Source organism: Bos grunniens, chromosome 16 (genome assembly GCF_055505025.1).
Source record: "Bos grunniens cultivar Pamir isolate PY7600 chromosome 16, Bosgru_T2T1.0, whole genome shotgun sequence".
Lineage (NCBI taxonomy): Eukaryota > Metazoa > Chordata > Mammalia > Artiodactyla > Bovidae > Bos > Bos grunniens.
In genome coordinates, this window is record NC_141180.1 from 42,213,536 (window position 1) to 42,236,896 (window position 23,361).

The 23,361-nt window shown below is 39.1% G+C and overlaps 1 protein-coding gene across 7 annotated transcripts in view; it reads right to left on the reverse strand.

Annotated features, from left to right (window-relative positions):
* Window positions 1-532: 532 nt before the first annotated feature.
* FMO1 (flavin containing dimethylaniline monoxygenase 1) overlaps window positions 533-23,361 on the reverse strand; it is a 40,679-nt gene continuing 17,850 nt past the window's right edge. For 6 of the 7 annotated variants that reach the window (XM_086344733.1, XM_086344738.1, XM_086344732.1 and 3 more), the window contains 7 exons: window positions 17,186-17,374; window positions 14,016-14,178; window positions 9,451-9,593; window positions 5,928-6,127; window positions 3,827-4,182; window positions 3,087-3,159; window positions 533-1,301 (listed from right to left, as the gene is read on the reverse strand). In XM_086344733.1, coding sequence (XP_086200859.1) covers window positions 959-1,301; window positions 3,087-3,159; window positions 3,827-4,182; window positions 5,928-6,127; window positions 9,451-9,593; window positions 14,016-14,178; window positions 17,186-17,374 — 1,467 coding nt within the window. In that variant the 3' untranslated portion in view covers window positions 533-958. Of the gene's footprint in view, window positions 1,302-3,086; window positions 3,160-3,826; window positions 4,183-5,927; window positions 6,128-9,450; window positions 9,594-13,904; window positions 14,179-17,185; window positions 17,375-23,361 lie in introns of all 7 variants that reach the window. The other variant, XM_086344739.1, reaches the window with a different exon arrangement.

The following is a 23,361-nucleotide window of genomic DNA, read 5'->3' on the forward strand; positions in this document are numbered from 1 at the left end:
TGGCTGAGTCACATTCTCAAATGTGTAACCGTGAGAGAGGATCCAGGGTTGGTATAGCTTGGTCAAAAACTGCTTTTGACATGGTGTTTGCCTTTGCTCTTCTTTTCCTATCTTTTCTTCTATTATCTCTCTGTGAAAGACTTCTCAGCTCTGTCTTTTCCAACTGGATTTCGTTGACTCTTAGAAGAGGCAGCTGCTTGCCTCTTTAAGCAGAATTGTAAAGGTGTATGTGAGTGGAAGGTGTTTTTACTTTGGGTGCTGGAGGCCGGTTCCAAGAGTGGGTGGAGGTGGTTGCTTTCTGTGCAATAGATCTGATTGGGTTTGTTCTTATGTCAGCTGGAGACCCTGTTTGGTTGAAGAGTGCATTCTAGGGGGATGGGGACTTCTAGGCAGGTACATTTCTTTAGAAACACTCCAACCAAGTCATTGACAGCTCCCATCCTTTTATGGTCTTTATTAATAGACTTCTCATCCCCTTCTCTCTTTTCCCCAGCTCTTAAAAAGAGAATTAAAGACCACTCAAAAATAATCATAGGCTTTTGCTTTCTTTTTATTTTTAATCAGCTGATACCATAAGAGTGCCCTTTTAGTACAACCATTTAGTATTTCTTTCGTGAAATATTGAGTTTTAATCGAGATCTATGAAAATAGGAAAGAGGTCTAATTGCTCAGAGTGGTGTCTGAGACAGCTCTCTCTTCTAAAATGAACTTTGAACCTTCCAGCAGTCTTCAAATGCACAGAAATCTTGGTTATCTTTCTCTAGCATTAGAAGCAGGTGGAGCTGGGAGACACTCAGGAATACTAGTGGGCCTTCGAGCCAGCCAGGGAAGGGGAAGGGGTGGCTTTCATTGCTCAGATATAGATTATAGTCATGAAGGCAAAGCTGTTGCAGTGGGGGAACCAGATTGCTGTCCATCTACTCTGTGCATTTGATAGTTTATTTAGGTAATTTTTTATTTATAGGAAAATCAGGAAAATGGCCACAAGCAAAGCTAGAAAGCTGAAGACTTTAAGTAAGCTTGCAAAGAGAGACGGGGATTCTTGTACAATTCGAGTTTTGGTGGCCTTGAATGTTCGGTCCCACTGGGTCATGATAGCATTTCGGGCTCCTTCCCATTTCCCTGGACCAGTCAAACGGAACTGGTATGGTGTGCATGGGCCAAAGAAGATGGCCAAAGCCAGGCGTGGATCCGTCAGGAGCAGAGAGAACAGGTTGGGCTTTGCGTTGATAGCGGTCAGGAGTTCATCTATATATGTGATATAATCGGTTTCCAAAGCTTTGCAGTAATACAAGCCAAACCTTTATAAAAGGAAGATTGGGATAAAGGAGAAAACAAAAAGATTAAATAACGGTAACCTTAGAACAAGTAAAAGTGCCAGAAGTAAACAATAGGCTGCAAAATTTGAACTGGTTTCTGTGTTCTTCCCTCCATGCCCATAGCTGTCTATTGGTCTCATGGTATTGTTTAAATACAAGATAGATCCTTTGAAAAAACACTCTGTACACATGGTTCGTCAAATGCTGATAATGAATCTAGTATTACTTTAGTCCTATTGTCAAATGACTAGCAATTTCTAGAAAAAAGGTTTTATATAATTTTACTATTCCTACATCTTCCTGAAACTCAATTATTGCTTGATTTGTATAATGTGAAAAATCACAAAACTCAGTAGGGTGAAATTCTGTGTAATGCTAGTATTAATCCTTAATTAATTAATCCCTTGACTGACCAAAGTGACAAAAGCTTTTGCTTCATGTAGTTCTAATTAGTGATTTATGTTATACCAGAATTGCATAATGGAGATCAGATCATATCCCAGGTTGAGAGACACTGAAAGTGCTTTTATAATTTTGGGATTTAGGACTTTGACAAGGATAGAACAACATTTGAAGTTTGGAAATATATATGAAGGAGAAAAGTGGTGTTTCTTAAATGCAGTGATTTTAAGAATTTTTTCTCGGCTACAAACCCCTTCTTTTTCCCAAGTGAAAAATATATGTCAAAGTCTGAAACATAAATAGTAAAACAGAGAAAATAATAGGAGCTTTAGGATTAGGACTTGGGGAGAGCAAGAGTCCCTCCCAGCTGGCCGTCTGCCTTCCACTGTCCCGGCCCTTCGTGGTAGCCAAAAACCAGAGCACAAGTGGAGACCTGTCTCTGGAGAAGGGCCAACAAACTTGTTCTTCAGAAGACTAGATGCTAACTACTTAAGGTTTATGAGGGCCATGTTACAGTTTCTACCTCAGCTAGTCAACTTTGCTGTCCTAACATGAAAGCAGTCTTAAACAATACGTAAATTGCGTCTGCTCAGTCGCTCAGTCGTGTCTGACTCTTTGCAACCCCATGGACTGTAGCCCGCCAGGCTCCTCTGTCCATGGGATTTCCCAGACAAGAATTCTGGAGTGGGTGGCCATTTCCTTCTCCAGGGGATCTTCCCCACCCAGGGATCAAACCTGTGTCCTCCATATTGGCAGGCAGATTCTTTACCAGTGAGCCACCAGGGAAGCCCAAACTTGAGTGGGGCTGTGTGCTAATAAAGCTTTACTTATGGCCACAGTGATCTGAATTTTACATAATTTGCACGTTTTATAAAATCTTCTTCTTTCCAATGATTTAAAATAGGAAAATAGGTGGTTGGCAGATTTGGTCCATTGGCCCTGTTTTGACTCATGTTCTAGAGTGGCTGTCTGAATAAAAACAGGAGAGGTGAACGTAGATTTGCTGAAATGAGTGAATGAGCAGACCCTTTGGTGTCAGAGTGGATAAACACAACAGTTTGCCTTCTGATTATGGATAGAAGTATAGAGTAATATCTGGTAGATAAGGATTAATTACATTTGGTTTAGAATCTAAACTCCACGTCTCCATGTCGTGCTAGATGACCATGGTCTAAAGTGATGGTTTAGGACATTAAAACCTGTTTCCTTTGCCTTTCTTTCCTTAAAACAGGCTAGCTTAGTCTTTTTCCCCCCCTTTTGAGTCTTAGCCGCTTCTTTTTTCTCCAGTGTAACTCGCACAATTCTTTGCTCTTGCTTTACCAGTTTTAGTTATGATTCAAAAAGAATGCATAGCATTTAACTTACCCACTGGGCTTGTTTTTTTTCCTTTCATTAACTTCCTCAATCATTGTGCTTGATGGTGGTAACTTAATCACACCTATAAAGCAAACAAATAAAAATGCAATGTAACTTCAGTGCTTACTTAGCAGGCAAAGATGCTTTACTACTGCACATCTTTTATTTCTAGTACCCAGCTAGTCATTTATTCTTTTGGCAGAAATGTTAGCAGAGTAATGTTAACTCCTGGTGATTATGCCACCAGTTGAAGAGATAAGAATCAGATCCCCTCACTACTTATTTGATGTTGCAGAACCTCACAACTGGCTTGACTGAATTTGTCATTCAATTGATTGAGCTTTTAAAATGTTAAAATGTTAATTGAACCAGTTGATTGAGTCAGAATAGCAGCTGATATTTTTTGATCCATGATTTATCTTCTGTGCTTGTACTGGCACAAATTCATTGTGATATTGTAATTCAGTGAACAATAGATGGATTTGCTTAAAAAAATTCTATTATTTTAGATGGGAGGTGGGAAAAGTCTCAAAATTTCCAGTATCTAAAATGACATGGTAAACTGAACACATATATCCTATTATTTCTTTTTAAAAATTTAATTATTTTACTTTGGCCACACCATGTGGTTTGTGAGATGTTAGTTTCCAAATCAGGGATTGAACCTGAGCCCTCCACTGTGAAATGAGGAGTCATAACCCCTGGACTGCCAGGGAATTCCCATGTTCTCCTATTTCTTATACACTTACCTTTCAGGACCCGAACAGCCCATCGAGCTTGCGTATCTCCTGTGGGTAGTAAGGAGCCCAAGGGTTTGATGAGACCAATGACAGCCAGGGTTGGCTTTGGCAGATGTGCAGGAAAGATGTACTTGTATAGCGATGCCTGGCCATCTTCGACTTTCACTACAGTCTCATCAAGGAAGGGGAAAGCAAAAGTGTATCCAGTGGCAAAAACAATGATATCGATGGGCTCTTCCTTTGGGGTGTTGCTAAATACGACAGAGTTTTCCTTCACTTCCTTAACTCTTGGCTTGATGAGTACTTTCCCAGTGATGATACGGCCTGGGAGCTCGTCATTTAGCACAGGCTCTCTTAGCTGTACCCTAGACATTAAAATGGATAAGGAAGAGATCTGCCAGGGACCGATGGGGCCAGCCCTCTCTCCTCCTCCCCTTCTCCTCTTCATTCTGTGACTGGCCCCTCAGCTAGGCAGGAGGTGACAGTACTGTGGGAAGTTACCTCTGTGGGAGTGGATTCATGAATGACCAAGAGGGATGATGGAACCATGCTTACCATTTACAAGAATTTAGAAGCCTCGGGAGAAGGAGGTCAGAGTTTTCTCTAGCTCTGCTTCTCCTGCTGAATTCTAGCATTCAGCTATCCCTGTCGTTTTAGAGAGAGCTGAATGCTGAAGGACCACAAGGGAAACCAGGGACTTCTCTATCTGCTGAGAAATGCTAGAAACTCTTTCCTCCTCGGAAGCAATTGTACAAGGAAAACATGCATGTGTTTAAAAGGAACCAGGGCAGAATTAGCTTTTTCTGGCTATGCCTTTGGAATCACCCTTTTCTGGCTGTGTCTTTGGAATCACAAAGCAAATACTTTGCAAGATGATTTTAAGTAAGCTGAGTCATTTTGGGCTTATGGTGAATGCACAGAAACAGACAATGTGATAAAATGGAAGGTGCTCTGGAGCAGGAGGTAGTTAGGGTGGCTTTGTGTCCAAATGTTTATATTTAACAGAGCTTGGGAAACCATTTCGTCTTTGTAGGCTTTCTTTTATTCACCTGTAAAATAGGGATGCTAATACTTGCCATCCTTGTTAGTTGATTGGGTAGGATGAAGAACATATGAAATAGTGTATTTCTAAGAACTTTGGAAATGAAAAAGGATTAGCTAAATCTAACAGGGAAGATATTATAATTCCTCAGGCTTCTTTTACATTTTCTAGGCTTTGTGGGATTAAATAAAGTCTTTTGAGTGGCCATTTAGGCTAAATCAAGCTTATGGTAGGAAAGGCTCTGGTGAAAAGTTTAAAACTCCTAGGGGACTTTGAGTTAGGCAACAGAAGAGGGTAGGTAAGAAAGGAAAAAAATGGAGACAATAGCAGGACTAGACAAGCAGGGAGAGACGAAGGTATATGAGAGAAGGATGAAGAGACCTAGAGGAATGAAGTACATGTAGCAGGAAGGGGGCTGCCTGCCAACCCTGGTGGCTTGGGTGCCACCTGATCCATCCTGGTCCAGAGTGGAATCTGGGGGAAGATCAGACAGGATCTCTAGGCTGTGGTGTTACCCTGGCAATGGAATATAATTGTACAGAGTCAATGAATGAGGAAGTAAAATAAAACCACTGGTTCTCGTTAATGGGATAAGTAATGGGTTGTAACTGAAAGGACAAGACTGAAATCAAGGTCATCTTGGGAAGAAGGCACTGTCCTTTGAAAGATGGTGAAGGATTAAGTTTTTCCCACACTGTGAAATAGTGTGCTTTTGTTGGAAGAGTCATAGACAAATTTTTCTCTTTTGATTGATGCAACTAAGGTTTATGTAACTTGCCAAGGTCACAGAGTCTGCTTGGTACTAGATTAACTTGGGCAAGTGACTGAACTTCCCTAAGTCTTAGTATACCCATTCTGAAAGGGAGGTTATATGGCTTACTTTAAAGGGTTGTTGACAGTTATGTATCACATAATTCTACTTACCAAGCACTAAAAACAGTTAGCCATTATGACTAAGTAATTCATATGAAGTTTTCCTTCATACTCAGTCTTGTTGCTGTATTATGGTTGCTGGAAGGACCAATGCCCCTTCTCCCTAACAGCCTTCTGCAGACCCTCTGTATTTACCTGTCTTCTGGTATTAAGCCATAATTTGCATGATTGAACCAGCTGTTCATCCTTTTCGCTATCAACCAGTTCACAATTGGAGTTGGAAGAGAATTTCTGAATGTGTTCTGAAATCGTGTCATGAAAACCATGTCCCATGGGTACCCTGAGTCAAAGACACGGCTGATCACCCATGCCCCTCCGGTGGTGCTGAGGAACACCTAGAAGCAATCAAAGAGGTCACTCAGTTTGACACAGTGAACAGGGCTGGTTCGTCAGAGATGAGAGAAGTTTCATGAATTGAAAGGCACCAAATAGCCAGCCACCCCCAAAATACCTCCCTGACAAGACAGTTTTGGCTTCTCTAACTCCCACTTTAAAGTTATTCTTTTGAGATAATGGTTTGAGTATCTAGAGTATGAAAATGCCTTAGCACGTATTATTGAGCACTTTTTATCTGCCAGGCTCAGTGCTAGACCCCATGGTGAATTATATATTGTGGTTGGCCATAGGAACTTAGAATCTCATGTGAGAATATAATGTTATCTCAGGTGATAACAACTTTGTATGCTAGTGACTATGAACAAGAGCAGGGCAAGGATCCAACTGAAAGTTGTCTACAGGGACTTCCCTGGTGGTCCAGTGGTTAAGACTCTGCCTTCCTGGATCAAACCCATGCAGGAAGCACGGGTTTTATCCAGGGAACTAAGATACCACATGCTGCACAGTGCAGCTTAAAAAAAAAAAAAAAAAAAAGTCTGCAAAGAGTTTCAACATAAACATTGTTAGAACTGACAGTAAAATTTAGTAATACAACTAGTTTTAGTGGATTTTTAAAAAACAGATTATTTAACTATTTGAGTTTATCAGCTGACCTAGTTTGTTAAGCTAATAGTTGCTTTGGAACCTATACAACAAGGAGTTGTCTGTATAACTTTTTAAAAGTTGAAAAATTTAGTCAACTGATCTGTTGCTTTGCAAATACAAAACAACTGGTTTAATGCCTGGTTTTTCTTCCAATAAACTGGGGCATGGTGGCCATAGCTGCAGTGTTAGTGTTTTTATGACACATTTTGTTTGACCTTATAATACTGGAGTGGGTAGCCATTCTCTTCTCCAGGGGATCTTCCCCACCCAGAGATAGAACCTGGATCTCCTGCCTTGCGGGCAGATTTTTTACCATCTGAGCCACCAGGGAAGCCTAATAATATGATGGAGCCTTATGGTGGCAAGAATTATGAGCACATCAGTAATTCTGACGTTAGACATATTTGCACCTGCCTTTCTTCATCATGATGCAGAATCAGATATGATATTTTGGTAGAAATGAATTATATTCTGAAACAAGGGGAGTTTCTTTGTCAATATAGAAATGGTGTGTGCCAAAGCATGTTTTCAGACTGAAGAAATTTCCAGCGGTTAGAGAAATAGAAGTAGTAATGCATGACTCACGTGTGGTGGTCATTGTGAATGGGCCTGTGCTGATTTTTGCTTCAGAACCTCCTTTCCCTTCCTTCAGGATAACTCTACCAAATTGCTAAGTTTCTCCAAATCAGTCAATCAATCATCAAGTTCCTTCCTTAAAGTTCCAGAAAGGAACACACTCCTAATTTTTCTTCCTCATACCTATTTTCATTCTTGCAATTATTGACCTAATTTACTTGACATCTGTTTTCCCCATGACTATACCATCTATCAGAGAAGGCAATGGCACCCCACTCCAGTGCTCTTGCCTGGGAAATCCCATGGACGGAGGAGCCTGGTAGGCTACAGTCCATGGGGTCGCTAAGAGTCAGACACGACTGAGCGACTTCACTTTCAATTTTCACTTTCATGCATTGGAGAAGGAAATGGCAACCCACTCCAGTGTTCTTGCCTGGAGAATCCCAGGGACGGAGGAGCCTGGTGGGCTTCCATCTATGGGGTCGCACAGAGTCGAACACGACTGATACGACTTAGCAGCAGCAGCAGCATACCATCTATGACAGCAGGAATCCTGTTTGATTATTCTATTCTTTCGTGTAGCCTCCATGCCTGGCACAACATTTGGTATAGCAGAATTCAATGACTAATATTGATTTGTCGCCTGAATGGCTTTCAATGAGTTTATAGCATAGTTGGAAAGAAAATACATACTATAAATAATACATACTATATATTTTACCTATATATAAAAGGTAATTGCCATGCCGTGCTAAGTTGCTTCAGTCGTGTCTGACTCTGTGTGACCCTATGGATGGAGCCCACCAGTCTCCTCCATCCATGGGGATTCTCCAGGGAAGAATACTGGAGTGGGTTGCCATGCCCTCCTCCAGGGGATTTTCCCGACTCAGGGACTGAACCTGCGTTTCATAAGGTTCTTTATCACTAGTGCCAACTGAGAAACCTCATAAAAGGTAATGAGCAATACCAAGAATTAAAAGTGCCATCTGAGGAGTGTAAATTTCAATTATTACATAAATTCATACTGGAGAGATGATTTTGTGTTGGGTAGAGGTATCTGGGAATGTAAATGTAAATTGTAATAAAAGAGAAAAGAGCACTGCAGAAGGGAGGGCTATGGTGTGAATGAAGGGGAAAATAGAGACTTGGGGGTGGGAAAGGTCACAGAGCAGATCAATCAGTGTTCAGTTGATGATCGTGTGGGAAAGTAGTGTAGGATAAAGTTAAAATGGCAGATCTGGACCAGGTGATGGAGAGCCCTGTAATTTATGATTTTTTTTTGTTAGGTAAGGAGGAGTTGTTAGTTTTTTAACATGAGTGTCATAAGGAGAGTAGGCTTTTCAGAGGATTTGTCTGTTGGTGGTTGGGGGTCTGGATGGATTGTCGTGTGTGGGGGGTGGACTGGGATAGGAGTACAGGCCCTTAAGGTAGAATTAGGAGCAGGGGCTTTGAATGGAAGAGACTTGGGTTTGAGGACTGGCTCTACTGCTGGTAGTGTGCCTATAGGCAGCTTGTTTAACTCTAGGTTTCAGTTTCTTCACTTGTGATTAAGGAGTCTTGTACCTACTTCATGGCTTGTTTTGATGATTGGCTGAGGTCATGCAGTAAAGCCTTTAGTGCTGTTCTCAGTACAGAATAAGCAAGCCCCAGTAATAGTAACTCTTTCCATAATTGTTGTGAGGAGGACTGTGTAATAGATCCCACGTGAGGTGGTATGGACTTGATGAGGATGGTGACAACCAATAAGGAAAGGAAGGAGCAAATGGAAGATCTTAGTAAGAAAAAATTAGCCAGAATTTTCTGACCTATGGGACTGAGTAAGAAACAGATGCTTGCTGTAACTCACTTTGGCTGGGAAAATAGCACAAATAGGAAGTCATAGAACTGAATTTGTGAGGAAAAATGACACGATATATGACACCTGGAATTTATAGTAACATGTATGAACATTCAAGAAAAAAGTACCTTAAAAATCTGTCTGTGTGTGTGTGTTTTAGGAATTCTTTTTTCTTTTCATCATTTATCATGGTGTCAAACACAGTTTGTTTGAGGCAAGCATCTTAAGATAAAGCCCCTCATTAGGTAACACCAAGAACAATACCTTCTTTGCCAGGTGGCTGGCCTCCACAGCAATGTCTGTGCCAGAATTTCCCATTCCAATAACAAGAACGCTCTTGTCCCTAAATATATCTGGATGTTTATACTCTCGGCTGTGGAAATACTGGCCTTTAAAATTATTTATACCTATAGAAAAAAAAGGAAGTCAAATAGAAAGTTTACAAGATCTGTGAATGAAACACACATTATTTAGCTAATAACATCCTTTTGATGGGTGACTTAGGTTGTTTTAATAGCATACTCAATTTTAAGAAAATCTGAAACATGGATACATAATTATGCAAGATACAGAAATTGGTGAGTGATTATTTCATGGAGATACTTACTCCATCTCACTAGATGGCCCTCTAGTTTTACTTACTAGATGATTACTAAGTTAAAATATCATGGCACTGTAAAAAAATCCACCCTGCCAACCTACTAGGGATTTCAAAGTTTTTGAGCATGAGCCACCCATCCTTGCTTTGCCCTGCAGTAAACCAATTTCTGCTAAAAACAAAAAACAAAACAAAAAACTAAAAAAAGGAAAGAAAGAAAAAAAAATCATGGCATTAAGACTTACCAAGCTGAAGTACAAGAGGTCATTACTTTTAAAAATTTGATAGAAATGAATGTGACAGAAATACTGTATTTACTAATTGATTATTTAGAACTTTTCGTAAGCAAGGAGAAAGAGCAGAGAAGTTAAAGTGAACTATGAGTCAGTGCTTCCACTCTATTCAGCAAACTTTTTGGACACCTCTTATGTGCCAGACACTGTGCTAGATGATATGGGAAATAAGAAATAAAAATATGGGACTTTCCTGGTGATCCAGGGGCTAAGAATCTGCCTTCCAGTGCAGGGGATACAGGTTCGATCCCTGCTCGGGGAACTAAGATCCCACATGCTGCAGGGTTACTAAGCCCATGTGACGCAACAAGAGAAGCTTGAGTGCCACAGCAAAGACCCAGTGCAACCAAACTTTTTTTAAAAAAGGAAATAAAATTATAGTCCCTATTTGAAAGATCCTTGTGTGTTTACTTTGGTGACTGATGGTAACTTGGCTAGGTTTGCTGAGTCAGCCAGAGTTGGCTCAGAGAAAAAGGGGTTATGTTAGTTATACTGGGATCAGCGCTGTTTGAACTAGATAAGACATCTCAGTTGATGCCAAATCTCATTGAAACATCAAATGCTTGTGGAGGGTTTTGGAAAATACTCTTAGGTTGCATAAAACAGTCAAAAGTAGTACATCCTGTGCAAAGAACTTTTTTTTTTTTTTAAAGAAAATATGATAGCAAATCTAGATTCTCAGTGAATTCTCAGGATATGGATGCTGTGGCACATTAGTGGCGAATTACTGGGCCTTAACCAAGGCCAGTAACTCTATTTCACCTTAAATATTTAGAAGTCTAACATGAATCTCAGTTAAAACCCAACCACAATCTAGATCATTTTGAATTTAGCAATGATGCAATCAAATTCAAATATTGACTTAGCTCAACATTTGACCCAATAGGGATTCAAGAACTGCCAGGAATGGAGAGCTGGACAAGTTTAATTAGAATAATAGAATTATCTGTGAATGTTATATTGTCTTAGATTCTCTCTGATCAGGCTTTTTTGGATCACAAGTGGACAAATATGAGACTCCGTGGTTGAGTCTTCTATCAGACTAATACTTTCCCCACTTATATTACAGGAGAACAGAGCAAGAACTTTTGTTAGGTGAAGTGGCTGTGTTAGTAAACACAGCTGAATGTATATGGTTTCTGAATTAATAAAATAAATTACCTTGGGAAGTTATATATTTATTCCAGCTGTAATACCTATTATATTTACTAAGACTTTTTGGAACGCTTTCTTCTGGAATTGCCTCCAGAACTCATGACATGTTTTTTTTTGAATAACTTCAACAAATTTAATTTTTGTGACAATTAACAACTACTCCAGGGTGTATGTAAGTCTGCTGTGGGGCAGAGAGAGAGATGATGAGGTTTGGAGGACTCCATTTCAAGGCTAAAGTCATGAAATTTTAGTGCTCAAAGGCTCCTTAATAATAATTTAGCCATGGATTTGAAATAACCAATTGGTAGTGGCTGGTAATATGGATATTGAGAAAGATGGCAAATACTGATAGAGTTCTGTTTGCTTGATTTGTGATATATGCTGTTGGGTAAGGTAGGTCAAACCCCTCAGTTTCTAGGAAGGAAAACAGAGGTTTAGAAAGGTTAAGTGGAAAGCCCAAGATTATATAGTTTTTTTTTTTTAACGTCTGATGGGTAATGTGCCGGTGTCCTAACAAGGTTTAGGAGGGAGTACATGTCATGCTGGCTGGAAGAAGCACAAGCTGGAATCAAGATTTCTGGGAGAAATATCAGTAACCTCAGATATGCAGATAACACCACCCTTATGGCAGAAAGTGAAGAGGAACTAAAAAGCCTCTTGATGAAAGTGAAAGAGGAGAGTGAAAAAGTTGGCTTAAAGCTCAATATTCAGAAAACGAAGATCATGGCATCCGGTCCCATCACTTCATGGGAAATAGATGGGGAAACAGTGTCAGACTTTATTTCTTTGGGGCCCCAAATCACTGAAGATGGTGATTGCTGCCATGAAATTAAAAGACGCTTACTCCTTGGAAGGAAAGTTATGACCAACCTAGATAGCATATTCAAAAGCAGAGATATTACTTTGCCAACAAAGGTCTGTCTAGTCAAGGCTATGGTTTTTCCAGTGGTCATGTATGGATGTGAGAGTTGGACTGTGAAGGAAGCTGAGCACCGAAGAATCGATGCTTTTGAACTGTGGTGTTGGAGAAGACTCTTGAGAGTCCCTTGCACTGCAAGGAGATCCAACCAGTCCATCCTAAAGGAGATCAGTCCTGGGTATTCATTGGAAGGACTGATGCTGAAGCTGAAGCTCCAGTACTTTGGCCACCTCATGCGAAGAGTTGACTCATTGGAAAAGACCCTGATGCTGGGAGGGATTGGGGGCAGGAGGAGAAGGGGACAACAGAGGATGAGATGGCTGGATGGCATCACTGACTCGATGAACGTGAGTCTGGGTGAATTCTGGGAGTTGGTGATGGACAGGGAGGCCTGGCGTGCTGCGATTCATGGGGTCGCAAAGAGTTGGACACAACTGAGCAACTGAACTGAACATGTTATGCAACAGTGTGAACACCCAATGATCACACTTATGAACTTCAAAAGGATCATAGCTTCTTAATTGTATAGCCTGGAATCTATACCTTGGGTATAGATACTTGGGTCCCAAGCTCATCTGATTTAAACTGAGCACATTGGCTCCATTGCTTTCAAGCTATATGTTATCCTAATCTGACCTGACTTGAGTAACATCTGCAGGGCAGGTCTAGGACCATTTCAAGTACATGAATTTGTTGTAAAGTAAGTATTGCTGTCACTACAGGTCATATGTAGACTGTGATTCCTCCACTGGACCCCTATAAAACTCTTTTCATTCCTTTTGTGCAGGCTATGTGTTGTCTTATCCACTTCTGTATTCTTAGCAATAAACACAGTGTACTCTCTATGTCATGAAATTTTCTGGATTCTTGGAGTGATCCTGTACCAGGCACTCCTACGTGGGAGTTGGAGTAACTTGCCTACTCAAGGATTTTCTCTGTAGGCAAGAAATGGGTGAGGTGGAAAGAATTCATAGTTGAATGCATTTAAACCAAGGCTGTCGAGTCTTTCTCAGGGATGCTGAAGAGTTTCCTGCACCAGGAAGAAGGCTGAACTGCTTTCCAATTCAATGATTATAGTCTATGACAGTTTTCAGGGTGTGTTTTATCTTAACGTGGCCTGACTTCAGTAACAGCTGGGGGCAGACCAGGTATCATTGGAGGGAGATGAGTTAATTGTGAACTGAGCCTTGTGATCATTACAAGTAATATTTAGATGATTCAGAGAAAAATTTGCTAAAATTTGAACCTTTTGAATCCTTTGCTACAGATTAAATAAACCAAACCTCTGGATTTTCTATTCCCTCTGAGTTGTAATCCAATTGAAATTTGACATAAATGAATCATGGTTGCAAAAGCCAGATGAAGAAACTGAGGCCCAAAGATGTCTTAATTTGCCTCCCAAGACTCGTGCCCCTGGTGACTATTAACCAGTGCCGTAAACCTTTGGTCTAGGTAACTACCATGACCCATAGACACAAACAAACAAAAATCAAATTATTGTTTCCTTTATTCACAGATTGACGTTTGTGACCTCTACTCTCACCTTTGTCAATGCACTACTGCTGAGGCTAGCAAACTGTCTAGGTCTCCCAAGTCTTAAAAGGCTTTCTGGTGCTGCCAGTTACTTAGGACCTCAGTGAAGCATAAAACTGCTTAATAGTTATTCATTCTACTCTTTGGTACTTATAACTTGTTACTCATGAAAGCCAAAATCTGGCCAAATAGCGCTGGTCAGGGGAAAAAACCCTCTTACCTCACTACTTTATTTAATGGAGGAAATCAATAGGAATGTATTTCCAGAACAATCCAGTATCAGGGTTGGTCACATAAGACAAATTAAAGTCAGTTGTAGAAACGGCTATACCTGGAAAGGAGTCCAGTGGTAGATTCGGATTAGTAAAAAAACCAGTACAGACCATGACAGCATCAAAGATGGCTGACTCTTGCTTCCCTTCACACAGAGTGACTACCTCCCACTGGCCTGTGGCAGTAAAATCTGGGCGTTTTCTTACACTGCAGACTTTTGTCTGAAAAAAGAATCATAGACATGGTTAATAGTTTTCAAGATTCCAGAAAGGGCTTGCTGGCTGACATGCCAATTATTTAAAATGTTCTCGAGCACAGACTAAATATAATAAGCATAACCCTAGACGTTGAATTGGGCTCTCAGGTTAATCACAATTTTCTGGATGGAAGTATTCTAAACTTAGAGTTATAGAGGGGTATTGAAGAGAGGTGATAAGGTCCAAAAATTTTAAGTGATTTGCTCCAAGTCTCACAATGAGTAATAGAACCAAGATTATAACCTAGGATATTTCTGTGTTTTTGAAATTCTTTTTCTGCCATGTCTAGTTCCTATAGAAACAGCTCTTTTTTTAACTTTAAACTTTTTATTTTGTATTGGAGTATGGCCAATTAAAAATGGTGTGGTAGTTTCAGGTGAACAGCGAAGGGACTCAAGAGACAATTCTTTTCAACAGTTCCTTTCATAGAGACATGGATAGTATATAATTGAAAATATAAATCTGGTCACAAGTATCTTAGCTTATGAAAGGCCTTATAGGCTATGGTACTGAAGTTTGCCCAGACTGAGGCAACTATGGAAAAGTGCTCATTTTATGGGTGAATTTCTGTGGAGTTGATTGAATTTCAAATACGGTTGATTCTTGAACAACATGGGTTTGAACTGTGCAGGTCCACTTATATGTGTATTTTTAAAAAACAGTAAATATTACAGTACATAGGATTTATAAGTGTTTGAATCCATGGATGTGGAACTGTGCATACAGAAACAGCACAGAAATGCAGGAAATGGGAGATTTCCATTGTGTAGAGTTGGCCCCTCTAATCACCCATGTTGCTCCAGGGTCAACTGTGGTCTATTTTTATTCTCTTCCAGTATATGTATATCCATGGGTATGAGGTTCTGATTCAGAAAATATATAAAAGAAATTTACAAGTCAAATTTAAAAGCATAAAAGAGACTTTGCTGCCTCATTTTCCTCTTCGGGTTTCAAAGAAGACAGACTTCTCAAGTCCAACTTAATGGTTCACTGTCTGGTTTATCATACTTGAAGTGCTTGTTGGGGGGTCTACATTTGTATTAGCAATCATCTTTTTAAAACATAAAATTTCAGCTAATTAAAAAATCATTCAAAATAAAATTTATTTTTATCTTGAAAATACTGAATTTATCATTGAAAATTTAGAATGTATAGAGAGGAAGGAAAAACAAAACCTCTCACAGACAGCTGCTTGTGTGTACTTTCTTAAAACTTTGGTGAACATCCAGTTTTATATATATATTTTAAAACAGGCTTGGAAAGCATGTAGTGAAGGAAATGTTCAGGTTCAGAAATTCTGATACATTATTAAAAATATTTTTGTGGATTATATCCATTGATTATGGCACTGTTTTATTTTTACTCTATCCCATGGGAAATAAGGAAGTGGGATGAAATATTCTTTGGACAACTTGAGTACTTTTAATTTTCTCCAGTTTTATTGAGATATAATTGACATATAACACTATATAAGTTTAAAGTGTACAACCTAATGATTTGACATGTGTGCATATTGTAACATGATTACCACAATAAGTTTAGTTAACATTTATCACCCCACATAGTTACAATTTTTTTCTTCTGATAAGAACTTTTATGATCTATTCTCTCAGCAACTTTCAAATATACAGTATGGTATAATTACCAATACATCTCCAGGATTGATTTACACAATATAAAATGTATCTCCAGAACTAATTTGTCTTATAACTGGAAGTTTATACCTTTTGACCACCTTCCCTTACACCCTAGCCTACTTCTGGCAGCCATCAGTATGTTCTCTATTTCTATGAGTTTGGTTTTTTGTTTGTTTGTTTGTTTGTTTGTTTTGGCAATGCTTCGGGGGGCATGAGGAATCTTTAGTTTCCCAACTGGGGATTGAACACATGCCCCCTGGATTGGGAGTTCAGAGTTTTAACTGCTGGACTGCCAGGGAAGGTCCCTTTTTATTTTTGGATTCTACATATAAATGAGATCATATAAATTTGTCTTTCTCTGTCTGAGTTATTTCATTTAGTATAATGCCCTCAAGGTTCATCCATGTGTTTGCAAGTGACAGAATATTTTTTTTACCAAGGCTGAATAATATTCCATTGTCTGTCTATCTTATTTATTAATCATCTATTACATTTCTATATCTACTTATCCATCAATGGACACAAGTTATTTCTATAGTTTTGCCTTTGTAAATAATGCTGTAATGAATATGGAGGTACAGACAGTGATTTCATTTTGATCAGGCATAGTTTAAAGGTTGTGAATGTGAATCTTACATGGTACTTGTTTTGATCAATCTTTCCATGCATGTTACTTTTTCTGTGTAATTCTCCATGAATTCCTAACCATCCCTACCTCTTATAGGGAGGATAATAGGAGAAGAGAATCATATGAATTTTCATGTGTTTCTTGAGAGAAAGGAAAAACAGGAAGAAAGAAAGAGGATATATTTATTTGCTTCTGTCTTTCTACCTACCACCTGTCTCTTCCCCTAAAATGGGAAAGGAGGTGGGTATGGTCAATGAGAAGAACAATGTCAAAGATTTTTCTAATTCCAAAGATATCTAGAAAAATTTTCCTTCAAACAGTGAGATTTTCTTGTATATGAGCCAGTAAAAAGGACAGTAAAAAGGGAGAACCCAGGAGCTGGTAGGAAGCTCTCAATGTCCCTGTGTATAGGCATTTGGCTCAAACTGAAAATGTGATTTGATATTTTTAAGGTCCATTTGGATACTTGGATGGAAGCATTGCAAACTAAAAAAATTCTACAGATGAATCCTTAAGCCAACTATTCACTTCCACCTCCAGATTTACTTAGGGTGATTGTAAGTAAAAGGGGAAAAAGAATCCAACCAGGTGTTGTTGGTCTTGCCAGTTCATTCTCTCATTTATAGAACCCCAGGTAGAGAGAGATAACACAAAATAGGTAGGAAATATTTCCTGACTGCTAACTGATGTTTTGTGCCTTTCTTACCTTGAATTGAATGCATTCCAGGAGGTTGAACCGGTTTGCATACATTTTGAGATAATCCAGGAATTGAGAATTTGGCACATAGTTTGGATAATCTTCTGGGAATGGAAAGTCCGGGTAACAAGACATCTCCTTGCAGCTGTTGGAAACCACAGACTTGTAGAGGCTGGCTCTGCCTTCTTCAACATGTTCCTGTACAAGCAGTGCACGCACATGAGTGTGTATGCATGTGTGCATATAGCGTGCACACACATGAAATGAATACTAATTTTTAGATATTTGAAACATTGACTAAGATTAAGGTGACCCAGACAATTTATGTATGCGACCTTCTACTTTCTAATGGGATTTGGTATCCTGCACTTAACTTGAAAAATGATGAATATCAGGATAAGAATTACAATTTCATCATTATGTGCTAACAAACATAGGATAAACTTACCTGTCTAGATTTACACAGTATCACTGCAAAATAAAGGAAAATATGGAAATACACCAGACTCAGAAAGTAGTTTCTAGAGGATGAACGGTTGCTAGGTATGTTGATTTCATGAGGTATTGTCAAAAGGATTATGGAGAAAGGGCATTCAGATTATGAAGGATTTTGTATCTAAAATTAAGGAATTTGAATTTCGTAGAAACTGATGGAAGTGATTCATATTAAATTTTGAAAATATAATTCTGGTTTTACAAAAGATAAAGGGATCTGGAAAGGAAGGGAACGAGGCTAGTTAAGAACTAGAAACACAAATCCATACAATTGCCAATGAGAACCTGAGCAAAAGCAATGACAGTTGAAACTGAAAGAGATTGGATTTGTTAGGTAGCAGAAAGGTAGAATGCATAGGATTGTGAAACTGATTAGATTTATGGTTTGGGAGAAGAAGCAGGTCAAGGGTTTCCAGACTGGACAACTGCGAGCATGGCAAAATGCTAAAGAATTTCCCATCCCAGTTTGAACTTAAATAACCAGCAAATAACAACATCTCAGACAACTAATACTACAAGGCTGAATAGTGGGCAGTTTTAGTTACTCATTTAGGTATATACATTGTCTCTGTTTTTTGGGTGTATTATAAAGGATTGTTCTAATTTCAGTGGGAAAGTTCTTAGCATTTTAATATTATTTGCCATCTTGGATATGTATAGTTCCTTTTTCCTGTGAAATAAAAATCATTTTTATGATCAAGTAGAAATGTGAATATACACCTCACATATGGAGAGGACGTACTTTGTTCCCTCAAAAGGTGTGAATCTAGAGCTGCATGAAATGTGACATGTGTTGTGATAACAGAAAATAAAATTTTAACATATCTTTATAGTTTGAAGTAATGATACAGATCTCATCAACTGATGAGTTCCCATTATCTTGCTTATTTGTGGCTCCACATCTGATAGTCTTATTTATCCAGAACACATCTAGAAAACTGGAATCTAAATGGCTTCGGAGAAAGATGACTGTTTAAATCCTGACCTTTTATTCTGTAGAAGATCTAAAGCAGTGCTGTTCAAAGAGCCAGACTGGTATGAACTCTTTGCTACCAGTTTATGACAATGTAAGTACAGAAGTTGAGGGTAAGAGTCTTAAAACTTTTATAGCGATAATTTGACATTGTTCAGTATTCACGCATGTGGACTCCTTAGTGATGAACGGGATCCATCTTGGCTTTGTCTAAGTCATGTGATGAGTTGTGTGGGATTTGAACTGTGTAGTAGTCATGTGAGTAGGACTCCATTACAGTGTGTGACATTTCAAGGCTAGTTTGAAAACTATTACCCAAAAGTGCATAAAAGCTATAAGCTATTTTCTTTGATTGGAAGATAATTGATATTTGATTATAACTTTACAGAATAAATGGTCAGAACTGACTACTACTGGTAAAGGACTGAAGATAAGTTTTAAAAATACAGTGCCACTTGCTTCACTTTGGATAGCAGTTAAAAAAAGGAATATCCTGAGCTTGCTGAGGTTGCTTTGAATTTTTTTCTTCCATTCCATTCTTATATTCTGTGAGCCTCATTTCTTTATGTGTGCTGTTAAACAAAACTCAGAAACGGTTTAGATATATGTTAGGTCTTGGGAGGAGTGTTGTCGCCCATCCAATCCAGATTAGATAAAATGACAAACAAGAAGCAAGCTTAATTACCACATTATAAGCCTTAAGTATTAATATGTACGATGCATAGAGAAAGTGTGGCTATAGGTGTTTAATGGAGAACTGGTATTTCACACATAATGTTTTGTTTAGTAAAAAGTCACAAGTATAATAGTGATTTTCTACAGTAATTGCCTTGTACACACTTTCAAAGAAATTTGAATTTATGTTTTGTTTCATTTTCACCTTATTATAGCTCTTTTTATTGTATTTCACAAATATAATTGTCTATACTTCCTTGGAAATTAAAACAAACAAATCTGATTCTTTTCCACAGATTGAGGATCACAGCTGTTTAGATGAGCACTTCTAAATCTTATTAAGAATTGCGTGGGGAATCTTATTCATGTGTAGATGTTGACTTAGTAGGTCTGGGTGAGCCTGAGATCCTGTATTTCTAGCAAGTTGACTTGCAGATGCTACTGGTCATGGACCATGCTTTGAGTAACAAGACTTTAGAGCAGTCCTACCTGATAAGAGTGGGATGTAGGCCACACATGCACTTTAAAAATTTCCAATAGCCACATTAAAAAAGGTAAAGAGGATACTCAATAATTCCAAAATTTCATAATTTCAATATGTAATCAATCAAAATTATTAATGAAGTATGAACTTTTTTTCTCATATTAAGTCTTTTAAGTCTAGCGTATATTTTACAAACCTGAATCCAAATGCTAAATTTTCACTGGAAAAAGTGGATTTGCATACCCAAATTGTTAACAAACGCATAAAGATTCTCCAATAACTGAATTGAGTATTGGCTTTAAAATGAAAATTAATCAAAATTAAATGAAATAAAAAATTCAGTTCTGTAGTCAAATCGACTACATTCCACAGTTACCTGTGGCTGGTGGCTACCTTACTGGACAGCACAGGTTTAAACCATCCTTAAACTTGAAGCCAGGTATTAGAACTAAATTTAGTGTTGGTTTGATATAGTTAAACATGATCAAGTTTCTTCTGGGTTGTAGGAATGAAGAGAATGCGAATAGCTCTAAAGAGCTGTAATATTGAGAAGTGAGAGCAAACAGCAAGGGAAACAACTAGAGTGTAAGGAGAAAAACACCAGTTATCAACATTTTGGGATCAGTCAGTGTGTGACCAAAGCTCATTCACTTTTCTCTGGCATCTGAGAGCAGCATATTGTAAATAATACTTTGTTAATACTGCCGATTTCTAGTTAGCAGTAGTAAAAGGCTAAATTTGGAATATACACTGTTAAAGAAGGGTAGAGATGTGTATAATATCTTGTTGTAAAGATTTTCATAAAAATAGTTCAAGAAACTTTAAAGCATTTAGTAATGGCATATTTAAAAATCAAAGAGCAGTGGAGACTCACTGAAACTGGATAAGTCATGAAACCATGGTGACTTTAAAACAAATGAACCCACAAACAAAAATAGAAAATAAAGAAACCAAAACCAGCTTTGTTTTGCAACATTTTGGAAGATAACTGTAAAGGCAGGAAGAAGAAAACTTTACAGGAAACACTGAAGCCTATTGTGAAACAATGTATCACAGATGTCAGCCTATAGGGTGGAATCCAACATGCTCTGTCTCTTTCCTCCTCTGCTTGTTTCTCTTGGTAAAAACACAAGGTCTGATGTGTTTAAGGTATATACAGAGATTACAGGTCCATGGCACTTCTGAATGAGGTTTGCAAGTCCTGAGCCCTCCCCTCCAGGGTTTGCCTCTGTGAAAAAAATGTCCCAATGATTCCCAGGCCCCACTGGGACCCCTGGCGGCAGGCACTCTTGGCATTCTCTCCGTCTTAGTTTGCCAGTTGCCATGGTATGCTGTGTGTGGACTCATGTTTTTCCTGAGAATTGATGAGGGCACTTAGGGGAAACATTTTTGTCTTGAAGGGGCAACTGAATGAGAGGTGTGTGTATGTGAAAGTCACTCAGTCATGTCCAACTCTTTGTGACCCCATGGACTGTAGCCTGCCAGGCTCCTCTGTCCATGGAATTCTCTAGGCCAGAATACTGGAGTGGGTAGCTTTTCCAGTGGGTCCCCTTTTCCAGGGGATCTTCCCAACCCAGGGATCGAACTCAGGTCTCCCGCATTGTGGGTGTATTATTTACTCTCTGAGCCACCAGGGAAGCCCGAATGAGAGAAGGGAAAAGGGGAAATAAGAAGGGCAAGAATTGAGGGGTTTTTGGCTTCTTGGTCCACTTGGTGCTGCAATACAATAGTAAGGACATTATATTCAGTAGAACACTTCATGGGATTTCATGAACAGTCCAGGATTTGCACGCCCTTATTCCTGAGCTATGGCACAGACTCTGGAAATGAATGGAGTATAGTTCTAGATAGCGCAGGTCCTGGAGTCAGACAGCCTGGGTTCATATTTAAGCAGAACATTTTTAGCTGGGTGACCTTGGGAATTTTCTTAAGTTCTCTGTGCCTCAGTTTTCTCCTCTTGAAATAGGAATAACAATAGTACATATAACCCTTGGATAAAATGAAATGATAGCTCTAATCACAAAGAGTCAGACATGACTGTGCGACTGAACTGAACTGAACTGAATGCATTTAGAACACTGCCTGATAAGCTCTCAAAAAATATTAACTGTTTTGTATTATTCTTCTACAATTACCATGGAGATTTACTTTCTCAAGTTCTGTGTCCTCCAGAGAAGACTGTTGGCAATGGGAAGAAGCTTTGTCAGGTCAGAGGTCTCTCCTTTCTCATTTAAAATATGGATATAAAATGATAATTAAAGTGACTACTATATAGACACATTAGAGACTTTCTCTCAACACTGAGTGTGGGGAACCCTGAGCTAGGTTGTTCACAGCTCTTGTTCTCAAGAACAATTGTTTCCTTCTTTTCCTCTCCTTTGAACAGTCAGAGCCCATTTTACTTTGTCACTTCTTTTCCCTATAGTCAGACTGCCTATATATAGTCTGTCCACAGTCTATAGATCTGTCTTCAGATCTACAGCACAGGTGGGCTGTGGAAACCTCAGAGAAGGCTTGAGGAACCCCATGAGAGGGTAGGGGCCTATCAGGTGGATCTATTCCAAGATGATATGAATTCAATAAATGTTTGTTTAATATATGAATAAAGTGAAACCTACTAAGATTACTGAACTTAAAAAATAAATTTTTAAGAAGTAAAAAGGTATCCATTTAACAGATCGTTTCGACCCCTGTAAGAGTTAGGCTGAACACACCTAAAGAAACCTTCAATGATTTAAGGGGTGAAGTATTATACTTAATCATTGCCCTCACTGAATCCAAAAATATGTGGTACATAAGGTGCCTCGTGGGTTTGCTGGGTTGCTCAGCTGGTAAAGAATCCACCTGCAATGCAGGAGATCTCGGTTCAATTCCTGGGTCAGGAAGTTCTCCTGGAGAAGGGATGGTCTACCCACTCGAGTGTTCTTGGGCTTCGCTGCTGGCTCAGCTGGTAAAGAATCTGCCTGCAATGCAGGAGACCTGGATTCGATCCCTGGGGTGGGAAGATCCCCTGGAGGAGGGCATGGCAACCCACTCCAGTGTTCTTGCTCGGAGAATCCCCATGGACAGAGGAGCCTGGTGGACTACAGTCCATGGAATTGCAAAGAGTCTGATACAACTGAGTGACTAAGTACAACACAGCACAAAGCACATAGTGGGTACTCAGTAACTGGAATAAGCAAAAGGATACATGTGTGGAGGCAAAGACCTTGATGGACAGAGGAAGAATGTCATTCCAGGGGAGGATTATTGTTACAGAGATGTGAAGGGTGAAGCAGAATGTGTTTCTGTCAGCATAGTATAATTACCTCTAGATGGTGTCAGTGTTCTACATGAAGGCTATTTCTCAAGGCTCCTTCCTAACCTAAAACAGTCTAAGAGTAATATTAGTTATGAGCGACAGGATAATTCCTGGCATGTTTTTCTTCAATTATTCCTCTACAGTTGAATAATCAGCCTTTAGCATTACTGTTCTAAGCCTCCTTTCCCTATTCAGAGCCTGAGAGAGTTGGTTGTAGAACAGATGTTCCACACTTGCCTCCTGCTGCCACTGGATTT